General features: G+C 39.6%; 1 protein-coding gene across 9 annotated transcripts in view; it reads left to right on the top strand.

Moving 5' to 3' along the window:
• Foxp1 (forkhead box P1) overlaps window positions 1-17,500 on the top strand; it is a 645,990-nt gene that overhangs the window by 580,385 nt on the left and 48,105 nt on the right. For all 9 annotated transcript variants that reach the window (XM_070018961.1, XM_070018960.1, XM_070018954.1 and 6 more), the window contains one exon: window positions 8,718-8,822. In XM_070018961.1, coding sequence (XP_069875062.1) covers window positions 8,718-8,822 — 105 coding nt within the window. The remainder of the gene's footprint in view (window positions 1-8,717; window positions 8,823-17,500) is intronic.

The raw sequence follows: 17,500 nt of genomic DNA, 5'->3' as shown, positions 1-17,500 counted from the left end.
TTACTGTGCATCCACCTTCCTCTTCTTTTTAACATCCTCTGTGATGGAGTTCCAAAGTCAGCTCGGCTAGGTTTTTGTCATCTGGACGAGCATCTTTCGTTCAAGTTGACTTAGGGAATGTCTCACAAATATTTGGTATCAATTAGATTTTGGAGTGTGTGAGTGAGTATGTGTATGTACATGTGTGGCCCCATCCTGGGGCTTCAACACAAGGCTTAGGAACAGACTGAGCTCTTTTGGCTCAAGGCGAGGGCTCTATCACTTGAGTCACAGATCTACATCCAGCTTTTTTGGTGGTTATTTGAAGATAAAAGTCTCATGGACTTTCTTGCGTGAGCTGACTTTGAACTATAGTCTTCAGATCTCAGCCTCCTGAGTAGCTAGGATTATAGGTGTTTGAGCCATGATCACCTGGCTTTGGAAATTGTAATATAAAAATTGAAATCTGGTTATATGTTCAGATACGTCATCCTTGGTTAGAAATCAAATGTGTGTTCCCATATCTAATCCTAAGAAGTCTTTGATAGGATGCTTATAAACTCATTGACTGTCAAATATGATGGCAAAGTACCAGGCAAAATGAGAGAAAAGAGAAAAAATAGTAATAATCTTTCTAAAAGTTATCACTCAAGAATTTTGTGAAGAATTTGAAAAAGTTTAAAAAGGACAGTGGCTTCCACTAACTCTTACCCCTGGTATGATGACAATTTAGTGTCAGGCCCTTTTTTTTTTTAAAAAAAAAAACATTATTATTACAGATAGTTCTGAAACTGCCTATCAAGGAAACAGCTTTCTGGAAACTGGCAGCATCTAATTTAATTTAACGCAATGGCTGGGAATGAGCAAGCCCTTACCATGCAGACAACGATCACAGGCTGTGGCAAAGAATAGGGTTCTATGGCTTACAGTGTTCTAGGAGAGAAGCAGGTGCATTGGACAGGGGACCAAAGAATTGGAAAGGGAACAGGCAAGGAGGGACTTATGCATTAGAGCCACAGGTAGTTTGTGAACAAATTGGTCTTCATCTTTACCATCCTAGCTTCCTAGCTCAGGGGCAAAGCTCTATAAAGCTTGCCTTGGCTTTATGAAAGCCCTAGAAATGGTAGAAATGGAGAAAGCTGCCATTGGGAAAGGAAGAAGTTGAAGGAGGTAGAAAAGGGGGTTTTTATCCTGTGTATTTGGGATGATATGTTGGGGATTGTATTCTCAAGAGCATAGCAATGAGCTTCTCACTGCAATAGCAGGGGCAACACCATTGCCCCTTACTGCAAGGCAGAGTTCTCACATATTGCTTACTTATTATTCTTATTTATTGCCAGTATTCATTAAGTATCTGCTGTTTGCCTCTCTGTAAGCAAATGTGCCTTGTGTGCCTGTTCCCATGCCCTATGCTTGGCAGACGTTGGTGGTGGTTGTATAACCAGGAAGATCTCTAATGTCATTCCCTCAGATTTTAGTGTGGAGGTAGAGTGCTGGATAAAGCCTGGACAGATTCTGCTTCTGATGACATTTGAGATCTCTATTCACTGAGCTTCCAGCCTTCTCTATGTAGTGTTGCCTCTAGTGGTAGGTAAAGTTACACCACATTTCTGTGTTGAGACCTACACAGCCCACCTTCTGAAAAAGATTTTTCAGCACACAGAAGAACAGAGTTTCTGGTAGGTCTTTACAGAGTTTCTGGTAGGTTCTTATTCTTCAAGAAGTTGAGCTGGGACTGGCATATTGTCTTAAGAGACAGAGATGGGAACATCAAGGCTGACCCAGCCGAAGTTTAGTCCTTATCGCAACAGGCTAGGGCGTTGTGTTTTTACTAAAGACATCTCTATCCTTACCCATTCAAACTCAAGCTATTTTATAGTGGGATTTACCTTCAAAAATAGTTTTATAATTTATAAAATCTTTTGAGAACAATGAACCATATATTTGGGAAAAAATCAAAAAAGTAAAAAGAAAAAGAAAAGGTATATTATGTTCAATTGTTTTTTGGCTAAGGTGGGACAGTATTGTCTGCATCGTATGTTCCTAGAACAACCGTCACAAGAATAAAGTTGGATCCTCATATCATATATACAAAAACTAAATTTAGTTTGAATCATAGACCTAAATGTGAATCCTAACACTACAAACATCATGAGGGTGGGCATAAAGAGATAAATCTCTAGTATCAATTAGCTTTGATTTGGTGAAGATTTATTCGATTTTATGCACCAAAAATATGAGGAAACCAAGAAACAAAGTAAATTGGACTTCAGCTCCACCTGTAATCCTAGCTACATAGGAGGCTGACATTGTTAGATCATAGTTCAAAGCCAGCCGAGGCAGAAAATGTCTCTGAGACTTTGTAATCAGTAAGCACAGAGGTAGAAGTGGAGCTATGATGGAAATGAGTGAAAAAGCCAAGCGATAGCACAAAGCCCCAAATTCAAGCTCCAATACTCACACTCCAACCCAGCCCATCCTCCCCTCCAAAAGAATATGGAAGACCACAAAATGGTTGTACCTGAAGAGTGACATATCTATCCTCATATAGGTGTAGTAGAGCACACCTATAATCCCAGCACTGGGGAGGCAAAAGCAGAGGATAACAAAATCCTGATTGGCCTGTGTTATATAATGAGTTCCGTGCCCACCCCAGCCACATTGTGAAACCTCATCTGAAAATGCCACAATAAAAATTAAGAAATCACACATGATCCAACAGTTCTGCTCCTAAGTAAATATCCAAAAGAATTGAAAACAGACGTGAAACAACTACACATACATGCCTGTTCAGAGCAGTAGTGCTCATAGTATCCAAAATGTATAAACAGCCTAAATTACACTCATCAAGAAGTGACTAGATGAAGAGCAAGGTGCTATTTAAGTACAATGGAATAGAACTTAAAATAAAAACAGGTTACTGTATGGATGAGCAGACCTCCAAATCATTACACATTAGTTAAAGAAGGAAGATACCAAAGAATGCATATTGTCTGATTCCATTTATATGAAATATCCAGAATAGGGCAAATCCGTGGAGACAGGAACAGTGATTGGCAGGGCCTGGCGGTTCAGAGGAAATGGGAAAGTCTGCTAGGGTAGAGGTTCTCATCAGATTGTGGTTGGTAATGGTGATATAACTGACCACTTTACACCACTAAGTGATACATTTTTATTTATTTAATCAGTTGTGGAGCTTGACCTCAGGGCCTGGGCACTGTCCCTGAGTCTTTTCACGCAAGGCTAGTACTCTACTACTTTAAGCAACAGTGCCACTTTTGATTTTCTGGTGGTTAGCTGGATAGAAAAGTCTTAAAAGACTTTTCTACCCAGGCTGCTTCAAACTGTGATCCTCAGATCTCAGCCTCCTGAGTAGTTAGGATTACAGGCATTAGCCACCAGCACCCAGCTAAATGATACACTTTAAATGAGTGTACTGTACACCCATGTGAAGTATAATTCAGTGAGACAAAAGCATACATTCCACAATTTTGTGTGGTCAGAGCATGACCAACATAGCATTTCTAAGACTGATAACACACCAGTGAAATAAAATGCAATTTATAATTTGGCTATGAGTAGAAGAGAGATACACTTGTGAGCATAGGAATCAAATTTAAAAGAGAAAAAACAAGAAAATTTAGAATAAGGAAAAGACAACTTAGGGGACACTTAAAAGACATGAATACATAGGTCAGTGCAGAACTGTGAACAACTTGTCTTCAGTGAAGGCACATTGGGGACCAGTTGGCTGCAAATGTTTTGAAATACAGTAAGGTCTCCCTTCACTGTCTTCAAAGATTCTTCCTGTCGTAAATAGAAGTTAGCTTATGGAACTACTAGTCGTGTAAATGACACCTGAGGGTGCAGATTGGAAACTTGAGAAGTCCTTTAATTTAGTCTTTATATTCAATTCTGGTTGGAAGTTTCCGTCAGGTATGGAAACATGGGAAGGTATCAGTGATGTCATCATAACATTCGCATAACCTCAGCCACAAGGTCATGGTTAGTTAGAGTGAAAACCGATGGGTGTACTTCTATGCAGAAAGAACAGACAAAGCGAAGATACCCTCTAAAAAGTGTCACTGAAAATGTCATCGCCACACTGTACGAAATGTATACTGTATCGATTAGTGTCATGTAATGTCAGGAACTGTTGCTACATATTTATGTGCGATTCTATTTTCCTTGGCAAGTGAGTCCTTTCCAATCTGAAATGCTATCACTATTCTGATGTTAAAGTTATATCTAGTTTTACATTTCAAGGATTATCGGGAAATTGAAATCAACTGGCTTTTCTCAAATGCATCTGTGTTTCCATATATTCCAGATTAAATTAAATAATAGCAAATGTCTTATGATATTTTTTCCTGTGGTTTGCATAATTAAGGACTTTAAAGAATGTTTCTTAGGAAAAAAAAAAGACAAGCATTGAGTATATATCCACACAGAAATTAAAAAGAAGAATATGACCAGGCCCTAGAGGCTCACACCTATAATCCTACCTACTCAGTATGCTGAGATCCAAAAAAGCACAGTTCAAAGCTCAAGTAGCCAGCAAAAAGCCAGGCTAGAGGTGTGACTCCGGTGGTAAACTACCAGTTGAACCAGTAAGCCAAGTGAGCATGAGACCCTGAGTTCCAAATTATCACCAAAAAGCAAACAGTAAGTTTGCCTGTTTGTTGAAAGCTCAACCTCACATTTATTGAATCTTGGCACGGTGTAAGGTACAAAGTATACAGAAATGAATAGGAAGTGTCCCCTGCCTGTATGAATATTCAACTTGAGAGTGGATAGTATAAAAAAGAATATTAAATGATCTGATATTTTTTAGTTTCCCTTTGTGGCAAATACGGTTACATTTAACCTTTAAAAGCCAAGCGCATCTCTATTCCTCTCTGACGTAGACAACACTTTGCATATCATATGACCTAGGGTGTTGCTGCTGAACCAGTCATTTAAGAGATGAGGTCCTTGGCTCTCCCTTATAGTCTGATGCTCAGAGCATCCTTTGCCCTCCGTCTTCCATCCTGTACATGGCATTCTAAATGGATTCAGATTAAAACACCAAGAAGGAAAAAGTGATATGATGAAAATTTAGTTACCTTGACCGTCAGTTCCCTCCCCAGTAGTGAACCATCAGGTGTCTTTACTGCCAGAGTGCAATGCTATTCTCTTCTTCCTTGCAAATTCCAGGCTATTTGCTTGACCTACTCCCCCGGCCCTCCCCACCCCCATTACATATGTAGGTGTATGGAGTTACATAGCAAGTATGAAAAGCGAGCGACAGTAGTACGGTATTATTCCTTTCAATCTGTGAGCAAATCAATGGATCAGAAGAGGAATGTAAAGCAATCAGCACCATACCCACAGCAGCGATGTCTCAGGCAAGGCAGGAGCAGGGCTGCTCTTCCTCCGGCCGCCCACCAGCCTCATGTACACACTGGAAAACAAAAGCACACCAGGAGACAAGTCTCCTGAGGAATCTTCTGAATGTGTAATGGTGTATTCATGAGCTAGGGGCATAGCCCAAGTGGTACATCCTTGGCCCAACATGCACAGGGTTCTGGGTTCGATCCCAAGCACCATCTATAAAAATGTATTTATGTGTGAGGTGCCTTAGTTAGTTTGGATTTTAGATATATCTGGTTATCTTTCTAAAACCCTAGTCATCTATTCATCCTTTGAGGGAATGATACCAGGTTGACCAAAGGAAGTACTAAATTCTTGGTGGAGTGTAGTTTTTATTTAGGTCTTGGATTGTTCACAATTTAACTAATAAACAGAAGTGGGATTACTAGTCTAGACATATATATATATATATATATATATATATGTATATATAACCACACATTCCTCTAGTGAATGCATATTATTTTTTTTAATTTAATTTTATTGCATATTATTTTTTAAATGATCTTCTCCTTAATTTTTAAAATGTTTTTGTTATTCTACAGGAGATGTACAGAGGGGTTACAATTATATAAATCAGGTAGAAAGTACATTTCTTTTTGGACATGTCACCTCTTCTCTCGCTGTCTCCCAGTTTTTCCCATCCATCCCCACTCACAAGTTTTATAGTTACTTTTCAACGTCGTGTCTAACAAGTACCATTGCTGCATGTATTCACCCTTTATCTCTCCATTTCCATGCCTCCCCTTACGTTCCCAAAGATGTACAGACAAACAGAACAAAAAGAAAAGGGAAAAAAGGAAAAAAAGCCTCATTGTCATTTGTATTATTTTTTTGTGTAATATTTACATCTTCAGAACATGCTTGAGTTAACCGGAGAACATACTGTAATATCATCTGCAGTTCTTAACTAGTGATATTAGTGATATTAATTCTGTATCTCAGGTAGTTGAGGAATCTTTGTTTCTAAAGTGGAGAATCGCACAAAATATCTCCAGTAGCTCACAATGCACTTTGCATAGAACATTTCTCAAGAACAACCTGATAGAATATTCAGGGTGAATTTGAATCTTCATATTGATTGGGTGATGCCATTTCTCTTGAGCACATCTTCTGGTAGAAATCAGTGGGTATGTACTGGGCTATTGAGCTTGGTAAATACTATTTCAAACATTACTCACAGATAGAAGAAACATAAAGAGGAATTTCAGTGTCCAAAATAAAGGACTGGCTAAATATATTTTGACACATAACTAAAGCCAAGCTGATGGACTGTTACCCATCACAAAATAAAATTTGTGAAGGCTAGTTGATAACATGAGAGTTTCCTTACAAAATTATGTAAAAGGATGATATAACTCTTCATGCCTTAATGTGAATAGGTAGTAACGCTTGGGCCCAGTGGAATTTTACCCTCTTAACTGCTTAGAGAATTCCCTTTCTACTATTGGGCTTTATTGCTACTTCAGTTCCCTGGTTTTATTATTTTCTTGCAAGAGCAACACTTTCTACGACTTCTATAAATATTTATTTTTCTGTTTTATTATATTTTGCCTTTGGTTCTCATATTTATTTTCTGTTTTAGAGCTAAATAACTCATCATTATTTTTAAATTATATCAGAGTTCCAGCAAAACCATTCAAAAGCCAGAGGGGACATAATTGTCCTTGATAAGATATAGTTCTGTGTGTATATGTTTACCCTTAATGCTCCTTAGTTTAAGTGGGCCTAATAGTCTCACTGTGGATTAATTATGTTAAGTCAGGGACAAGTAGCATTTGTGTACATATGGCCTAAGAATGAATCAATAAAATACATGAATAAGCATCCCGATGGTATTATAAAATACAGGCCTGGAAGTGTAAGTGTGTGTGTGTGTGTGTGTGTGTGTGTGTGTGTGTGTGTGTGTGTGTGTGTGTGTGTGTGTGTGTGTGTGTGTGTGTGTGTGTGTGTGTGTGTGTGTGTGTGTGTGTTGTGATCATAATGTAGTGTACTTGAAGTTCAAAGTCAGGCAGCGGCATCACAGTAAACTTGCAAAATAGATCTTCGCGTCAAGGGAATATTGCATGATTACTGCACAGAACTCTCAGTGTTAGTTTTGCATTTCTGTTTGATGGAATCTGAGGCTATGGAAACAACTGTAAAAATAATTTGCCTGAAAGAAGTCTGGATACAGAAACCTAAGAGAAAATATTTGAGAATATGGTTCATCATCGAGTGCAACAGATCCTCTTCCCCCAGCGCCACATGGCGCGGATCAAAGCATCTCGTGACTTGGATCCGCGTGGCCAAATCATTACGTATTGATTGGAACCCCACTGGAGAATTAACCCCTTGGTGTCCATGTTGTGTTTCCTCTTACTCTTGCTATCAGTAATTTCAGTAGAATAAGCTTCCTGCCACTGCTGGCTTGTTTTTGTTTTTTGTTTTAAAAAGCTAGTCATTTACTTGGCTATGTTTGTCTTACTAAATTCTTTTATTATTATCTTGAATTATTTAATTGTACTATGCCAAATAAAATTAACATATGAAAAAATAATTATTGGCAGAGGAAAAGAGGGAAAAATGTAAAATATTCTGGGTAGAAAAACGTAAGAGATCATCTCATTCGAGTGCAAATTTTTATCATTTTATTATGGGGGCTTGTTAACTTGTAGCTTCTTTTTTTCTTAATTTATTTTTTAACTTATTTGAACTTAAAAAATCATTGTTAAGGACTTGTGCCAAGGGGTAAGTTGTAGTTTTTTGTTTTTTTGTTTGTTTGTCTGTTTTGTTGGTTGCAGGGTTTGAACTCAGGGTGGGGCGCTGTCCCTGAGCTCTTTTGCTTAAGGCTAGCTGCCTACCATTTTGAACCACAGTGCCCCATCTGGTTTTTGAGTGGTTAATTGGGGATAAGAGTCTCACAGAGACCTTTTGCGTGGGCTGGCTTTGAACCATGATCCTCAGATCTCAGCCTCCTGGGCAGCTAGGATTACAGGCACAAGCCACTGGTGCCTGGCTAAGTTGTAGCCTCTGGAAGAGTACTTTGCTGCTAGGTAGAGAGCTTTGCCTGGACAGAAACCTGTCAAACATGTTTCGTATGCAAAGGTAGGTTTCTAACGTTAGATAATTGTGCCTAAACATATTTAGAACACCATATTTTAACATATATAGTTTAATTCTAGTGTTTAAAAAAATTGCTAAATCAATTAGTGGATCCCGTGGGAAAGGACAGGTGGAGGGCCCTCGTGGGTCCTGTGGGCTCCTGTGGGGTGGACACTCTGTCCTGTGCTGTGGTTCTTGGCATCGCACTGATTCTCTTGTATCCTGTGTGCTTTTTTTTTCAGTTTGCCCCATGAGGAGCACCCCCATAGCCATCCCCTCTACGGACACGGGGTGTGCAAGTGGCCAGGCTGTGAAGCTGTGTGTGAAGATTTCCCATCATTCCTAAAGTAAGGATTCCATTTTGGTCTTTGAAATTGCCATCGCCTCCCACCCACTGTTCATGCTTTCCACTCATTTAGTGCCTCTCTGGTGTGGACTTCCACACCGCCATTTTGAGAATGGCCTTTTAAGACACTATAAGAACAGTTACAAAACCTCTTTGAGAGTTGCGTCTTAAAGGGAGACTCAGATCCTTTTTAGTAACAGCATGTATTTATTCATTTTCCCAAAATGACAGTGGTTTATAGAGAAAGTTAATCCAGTATTAAACTTGTACTGATGTAGTTTTCACTTGGTGTATATTAAATGTTGGTTCCTATTGGTGTGTATTCAAACAATGATATACACATGAATTCTAACTTTGTTAGGTTAATCAGCAGCAGCTTGGCAATTGGGCTCTTGCTTTGACATTATACAAATGGTTTTATAAGCCTAAGAAAGGGATGCTGAGGAAATGGCACCAACTTGATGCTGTGCTCGTGTTGACTTTTGCTTGGCTTATTCTCCTTATAAGGGGACGGGCAGTAAGTTTAATGTCTACAGGTGAGGATGAGCCAAGTTTGGGTCGCTCCATTGGAATCTGTAATTCAGTTGCAGCCTCTCCTAAGCCCTCCGTCTTCTTAGAGTTGAAGCAAGTTTCTACTCCTCATGCGCCCCTTGCCCATGTTACTCTACCATACCAGTGTCTAAAACTTTAGGTTAACATGCCTTGCATTTTTTGTGTGTTTTTTGTTAACCTCAGCGCTTTATTATGTTCAGCCTTAGCTTTTTCTCCACTTTTTAAGCCCTTGAGCCAACAGCTCCAGTTTTGGCTTTTTGCTGATTAATTGAAGATAAGAGTCACTCAGACTTTTCAGTCCTGGCTAGCTACAAACCTTGGCCCTCAGATCTTGGCTTCCTGAGTAGACATCACATAAATAGAATGTCATTGAACTGTTGGTGCAGGAACTGAATATAATGCTTTTTTATTACTAAGCATACAACTTGTAATAAGGAAGCAGGTGCACCCTTGAGGGGGTCTGTACCTTTGAACACCTGATGGTTATGAAGTTGGTGCTTCGGGTTCTTTTTTGTGCAAAGCTATTCTCCTTCAGTCCCATGGAAACAGGGGTGGGCTGATTTATGTGAAGGCCTGCTTTGTGTATTGTCTTTATGGGGTTAGAATGATCTCACAATCTTTTGTTTTTTTGGTCAGTCATAAGGCTTGAACTCTGGTCCTGGGTGCTATCCCTGAGCTTTTCAACTCAAGACTTGTACTCTGCCGCTTGAGCCACAGCACCACTTCTGGTTTTCTGGTGGTTTATTGGAGAAAAGAGTCTCATGGACTTTCTTGCCCAGGCTGGCTTTGAACTGCAATCCTCCAATCTCAGCCCCCTGAGTAGCTAGGATTACAAGTGTGAGCCACTGGTGCCGGGCTGATCTCATGATCTTTATAGACCAGGACACAAAAATTGCACTAAAGCCACCCTTAGAGATATAGCTAGGATTACCTTCAAGCAGTTTTGTCTAACCTTTTCTTTTAAAAAATATATATGTAGATAGATAGATAGATAGATAGATAGATAGATAGATAGATAGATAGATAGATGAATCTTAATGATAAATACACGTCTGTGGACTTACTTCATAGCTTCCTGGATTGAATATTTTATTTCAAGAGTATTATGTAAAACTTAAGTGGTAAATATTTTAAAAGAAATAACCTCAACGTGCTGCTAAATATTAGCAATCAAGAACAGTGTTGCTTTATTTAAAATGAAGTAATGATCCTTTACAATTATTAGTGTTCAGATCAGCAATGCTCTCGCTCCTGTGCACCTTTGGAAGTCCCTCCTTATGGAAAGTGTCCTATTGTCTTCCTGGCGTTTGTCTGATGGTAGTAATATGCTAATAAAAAGAACTGCGCTGAAACCACTGCTAAACTCCACGTTCCCCTCATGTACCAGTGTAGATCAATGGCTGGCCAATTTCCCTCATCTATAGAAGAGCTGACAAACATTTGTAAATGTTCATTTTGAAAAGTCATTGTCTGTACTCCTAAGTGAGGGGTTTTACCTATGGAGTCAGAAACGGAAATTCCAAGTTTCCAGTTTGACCAATTTAAACACACACACACACACACACACACACACACACACACACACACACACACACACAAAACAAAAAACAATAAAAACCTTAAGTTGGATATATTGGTTCGTGGCTATAATCCTAGCTATGGGGGGGGGGAGGGGCTGAAATCAGGAAGATTGTGGTTTGAGGTCAGTCCAGGCATACCCAGAAGACCTCAGCCAATAGCTGGGCATGGTAGTGTGTGCCTGTCATCCCAGCTTATGTAGGAGGCTGAGTTTGAAAGGATCATAGTTGCGGGCCAGCCCAGGTAGAGAGGTTTATAAGATTCCTTCTCAAGGGGGTAACCTGGGCATGATTGTGTGGACCTATCCTCCCATCTACAATAGAAGATGTCAGATGGGCAGATTGTGGTTTTGGTGTACTTCCTGGTTAGGAAGAGAGACACCCCCCTCCCACACTCAAAATGGCCACTGCCAAAGAGGGTTCATGGGAAGAGCATCTGCCCAGCAAGCACACGGCCCTGAGTTTAAACTCTTATAACACCTCCCCCCCCCAAAAAAAGGATTAGTATTCAAAATGTTTCTAGCCTGAGAATCTTATTTTTTAAATTTATCTTTAAGTAGTTGTACAGAAAGGTTTCAATTCAGTGTGTCAGTTTTTGAGTACAATGCATCTTGATCAATGTCAGTCTGATCTTTAAATCATAGGCTCCTGGATCACATGAGCAGCGAGAGAGAGATTTGTATGTATATGCAGAGAGAAGGGAGAGAATCATTTCAATCCACGTTTCATATAAAGAAAAAAAATTAAAAACAGACTTGATTCCTAAGAACGAAGGAAAAGGCCATTTGTTTTCTGACTGTGGTCACGAGTCTGGCTCTGGTATTGGAAACCACTGTCTATTATTCACTGTAGTTTTGCACATGGCATGGTTCTCGGTTCCTGTTTATTCAGAGGAATTGGAAGGCCTAGTGTCAACTGCTTGGTTATTTCCTAGTACCAATTTTATGGATTTGTATTATTGAGGAGCGTTTTTATTTGTAAGTTCTACAAACCTAACATTAATTCACCTACGAACAAAATAAACAAGCAAGGTATGGGATAATTGGCTCTTGTAAACTAGGAAGTCCAATAATAATGACAGCTTCCAGCCTGGCTTGCACAAGGTAGCTGGACTATGTTGAAATGTTGTCTGTCACCAGTTTCTGTGTTGCCGTCATGTTGGACCTTTCTCAAATGGAACTGGAGAGGACAGGTTTATTTGGCCCACTTAATCCCATAGTACATCTGTTTCCCAGTACTTCAAGAAAAAAGCACTTAGCAGACTGTCATTGGGCCAGATTGAGTCATGTGTTCCAGTTTTGAGCCAATCGTGGCGAAGCAGCCAGGCTTCCATCATAAACCCCACCCCTTTAGCTCAGGGAGATTCACTACCTGACCACCTCAAGACTGGAGAGGAGAATTTTGATTCCAGAAAGTAACAATAAAGCTTGGCAACTTGAAAAAGAAGGAGGAATCCTGGATAAGCAGGAAAACCCTATTTTTCTTGTCACTTTCTTGAAGAAAGTGTTTGGATTGTATATAACAAAGTTAGTGGCTTGGATATAGCAAATTTAGCATTTTATTTTCCCTCTACAGCATTTCCTCCTAGATTTTAATGCTGGGAAAGTTAGACTTCTCATCAGGCATCAGGATCTTGCCCAGTGCAGTGGAAAATAAGTTAGTCATCTTAGAGACCTACCTCTTTCACAGGACTCTGCTCAGGCCTAAAGGGGAATTGAGTTGTCTTTAATGATTTTTGGTTTTCCTTTCATTGGACTGAGAGATGCTACTGAACTTCTGGTAATTCAAATAAAATCCACATGGCTTCCTAGAATATTATTATAGGATCTTTGTCTTCAGCCAAGGGTAGTTGAAACATTTCTTCTCAAATATGCTTGTCTGGTAGCCTTTGGTAGCATCTCTTTCATTTCCTTCTGTTTTTAGAAATGATTTCTTAATATATAGGCAGATTGACACCAGTGCTGCTTGCATTGTCCATGATCTTCTTACTCAACAAAATGTAGTATGGCTTTTACCTTGCAGTTTGCTTCACAGATTTTTTTAAATTCATCATATATTTCGAATCCCCATTCTTTTTGTAATAGTTAATAATTAAATAACACTGAACTGTGAAACAGACACAGTTACAAAGCCCTATACATCTATTAACTGGTTTAATCCTCAGAACTACCTCATTGGGATAATACTGTAGCAGCAAGGCAAACATGTAGTTAAGACAACCAAGACGCAGAAAGGCTAAATAATTTACCCAAGATTACACAGCTAGTAAGAAGTAGAGACAAGATCCAACTACAGTGTCCTTGCTGTTAACTGCTACACCTTATTACCTGGTAGAGGCTGCCCTTTAGTTATTTACTTTCCCTTTACGGCAGTAAACGTAATGAAAGTTCTAGAGAAAGGCAGATTAAGTAATAAAACCATTTAATTCTTGGAGTATACTTTCGGCTAGTATGTAGCATCTCTGAGTCTCAATATATTGAGAATAATAATAATGACCTCTTATAGTTATCTGGTTGTTCCATGTAAAGTCTAAAACAGCATAGAAAAGCCTGGGGAAAAAATCTAGATTATTGTAGTCACTCGAAAAAATATATTTGCTTCTCTCATCTGTGTAAGTTTCTTTTAGGAAGACTGTCTTTAAATATCCCAAACCTTCTGAACTTGTGTTCTCAGGACGAGTTGTAAATATAGGAAATAGTGATGTGGCAGAGAGTCTGTCCCTTTAAACCAAGTTTTTTGGTTGGCTTTGTTGTGCCAGTCCTGAGACTTGAGCTCAGGGCCTGCTCACTGCTCCACCACTTGACCTACAGCTCTACTGTTGGCATTTTGTTTTTGTTTTTAACCTTCCTTGCCTGTGTTGGCTTCCAACTGCAATCCACAGGTCTCAGCCTCCTGAGTAGCTAGGATTACAGGTGTGAGCCACAGTGCACAGCTTCATGCTAGTTTTTAACCAGAAATTTCTGGTGAAAAGTCTCACACAGTCAAATATTTCAGGTCAAAGATGAGACATTTGTCCCATAGAGAAACAATATTTTAGGTTTTGCATACTATGTTAGTAGCTTATCACATCTCCTCCCTGTGCTACTGTGATTAAAACAAAAACCCATAAAACAAAAACCCCAACTCCACATGAGGGTGAGTGTGGTTAGGTTCCTCACACCAGCGTGCTCACCTCTGCCCAGGATCACATTTTTTGTATCACCCAATATTTTCAGCTGAGACCTGCTTCTTTCCCCTTGGGTTGATTCATATCGACAGAGAACATGTATGCACGTGATGTTCTGTAAGTTCACCACATCTGCACACTCTGCATTTCCCTCTTTCTTTCTTTTCTCTTTCTTTCTTTCTTTCTTTCTTTCTTTCTTTCTTTCTTTCTTTCTTTCTTTTTTTCTTTCTTTCTTTCTTTTCCATCTCTGTCTCTCCCTTTTTTCTCTCTCTTTCTTTTTTCTTTCTTCCTTTTTCTGTCTCTTTCTGTCTCTCTTTCTTTCTTTCTTTCTCTCTTTCTCTCTTTCTTTCTCTTTCTTTTTTCTGATGGGGCTTGCACTCAGGGCCTGAACACTGTTCCTAAGCTCTCTTGTTCTACCATCTTGAGCCATAGCACCACTTCTGATTTTCTGGTGGTTAATTGGAGATAAGAGTCTCACAGACTTTCCTGCCTGAGCTGGCTTTGAACTGTGTCCTCAGATCTCAGCCTCCTCAGTAGCTAGGATTATAGATTGTGAGTCGCCCAGCTGCACTTCTTTTCTGGGGTCCTTCACCTGGCTTTCCAAGTTCCCTCTGAGCAGGGGACATGACTGTTCTGCAGTCTTCAGTAAGATTACCCAGGATCAGATTGCTGCCTTTTCACTAAGAGGAAAGGAAAGAGGCTCACGGGTCTAACTGTGGGTTGAAGGAGAACCAAAGATCTCCCACGTTCCTGTGACCGTGTGTAGTCTGTGCTCCGGAGGAGATGTACACCACAGGGCCTTTGATTTCAGAGATAAACGCTGTAGGAATAACCACACTGCCGTGTCTCTTGCTTGCCGGCAGCCAAGATGTGCTTTATCAGAAACAGCAGATACCCAGGCTATTGTACCCTTGTTTCTTCACAAAACAACTTGCAGTTTTGCTGTTGGGTTTTTCCCCTTTATTTCATCTGTCAACCATGAGTGTTCATGTGATTGCTGGATTTGTTAGCATGATACCAGCAGGTGTCCACATGAATTCTTGAGAAATCACCCAGCCCTGCCCGCTTGCTTGGAATTCCCTGATAACAGGAAAACATCCATAGAAAGGAAGCTCCTTGGAGGTTTTAGGCCTTTCTTCAATCTCTCTCCACTCCAGTCAGTTTATTTTTCTTTTCAGTGTTAGTTTGAAGACATAATGTTTACCAGGAGACACATAGATTTATCATTTTTTCCTGTCCTTAAAAAAAAAATGCTGGGCACTGATGGTTTATGCTTATAATACTAGCTACTCAGGAGACTGAGATCTAAGGATTGTGATTCAAAGCTACACGGGGCAGAAAGTCTGTGAGACCCTTATTGCCAATTAACCACCAAAAAGCCGCAAGTAGAGCTGTGGCTCAAGTGGTAGAGTGCCAGTCTTGAGCAAAAAAGCCAACTGAAAGCTTGAGGTTCTGACCAAGCAGGAAAAAAAGGCTTGTTTTGTCAAGGTGGGGAATTGTGTGTAAAGGTAAAAATCAGGACTGCATTTTCCTGTTTCCAACTTACAATGTAAAATCAAAGCAGATCACACTTTGAGAAACACTCTTACGTGCTTGGAGAAAGTGTCTCTATGACCCTTGATTTTTATTTTTTATTTTATTTGTTGCCTTTTATGAAACCCACTGTGGCCAGTCCTCCCCATCCTACTTTGTGATTTGGGTGATCACTTACATAAAATCTGCTGAAAGGAAAGTATCATCCATGGCCTTTGCTCACTATTTCCATTTGAAATTTCTTGCTTTTGATTATTTCTCATGGAGAAAAGTCCTGTGTAAAACCAAACCAAATAAGAATTCCTTTGCATGTTGGTCAGATGTATATAATTTATGAAACCAAAATAAATTTTGTATGTGCTCTAACAAAAGGCACATAGAAAAACCTGGAGAGAAAATGTACAGAGATGGAACTCCGACCCTTTTCCAAAGGTCAAAGGCTGGAGACCGCAGAAGAGGCTTCCTTAGTAACTTGATTTTAAAATATTTTTTTTTCCTCCCTGTGCATTTTACTTTTGAAAACTGTGAAGACTTTTCCGTGAAAACGACTAAGTGTGCTCTGTAATGTTTTCACAAGTGTTTTTATCATGGTAACATCTTGTTTACTTTAGTTTCCTGCCTAAAACTACTTGGAACATGTTAAGAAAACATTTCAAGAAAGCCCGACAAAGAGGCTTTTGTTTAACAGCCACCGTGAGGCTGCACGGATCACAAAGGTGTTAACTTTCAGCCCCTTAAGCACATCCACATGAAATTCCAGCAACTATGTTTGTGGTTTTGGAAAAACAAAATGTATGGCAAGGAAACCAGGTATATGCTAATACATGTCGAAGGAGGCCGGATATCATAAATTGTTTCTACCCCATTTGCGGCTCTTGGCTTACATGCCCGAGCCGTGCTGCAGTCAGATTACCTCTAGTGGGTGGAGGAGCCATGCTCCCTCCCAGCGGGAAGAGCCAGCTGTGATTCTGATGTCTCTGCAAAGTGAGCTCCACAGATTTAGGACCACAGGATTATGGGGATGAATTTTACTCCATCAGAGCAGGAAGGGGACAAGTCTTTGAAAATGGCAAAAAAAAAAGCTTTTTTTTTAAGAAAACCATATTTTTCATGCAATCAACTTTATCACCTATCATCATACATTTCTTTGGTTGCTTCAGAAGAATAAAACGAGGGTGCTCCCAAGGGGAGAAGAAAAAGTTTTTCTGCTTATAGTGCTTCTTCTTTTACCTCGCTGATGTTTGCTCAAGACCTTCTCTAGGACTTGGAGAGGTCAGTGGCCTAAATACCACAGTGCCCTCTAGTGATCTATACAACATGAGATAGAAAACTGGAGACAAGTTTGCCAGAGCTAACAGGCCCAGTGCCACTGCTTTGTTCAAAAGAGAAAAAGCAGCAGCACCAGCAGCAAGTAACATGTGAATACTTTTTTTCCCCCCAACAAACAGATTTTAGATAGGCAATTTAATTTTTTTGGTGTCACCTTAGAAGCAACAGACCTATTTTTTGAGTGTCTACCTAAGTAATGAATTCTGATGTGCACAGAGGACATCCATATCCATATAGGTAACAATGATAGGCATTCTATTTCATCATCCCTTCCTTAGTTTAGGCCCTTCACGTGATCATTTCCGGTGTGTAATAATTGGAAGGCATTACTTAAAAGACGGGGATCATCTTTGTCCCATACTTTTATTGACATTGTCTACCATATTATGGTCATGTCTAAATGGTGAAATTTATTATTAGCAGTAGTGTCACAAAAGTCTGAGACAGCGATTTTCCTTTCAATAAAAGTAGTTAAAAACCTTTTAGAAAATCCATAATTTTGATTGCTGGTACTTCATAAAT

The sequence above is a fragment of the Dipodomys merriami genome, unplaced genomic scaffold (assembly GCF_024711535.1).
Source record: "Dipodomys merriami isolate MVZ:Mamm:240054 unplaced genomic scaffold, mDipMer1.0.p SCAF_13, whole genome shotgun sequence".
Taxonomy (NCBI): Eukaryota; Metazoa; Chordata; class Mammalia; order Rodentia; family Heteromyidae; genus Dipodomys; species Dipodomys merriami.
Note: the sequence above shows the minus strand (reverse complement) of the source record. Positions and strands in the feature narration are given on the sequence as shown.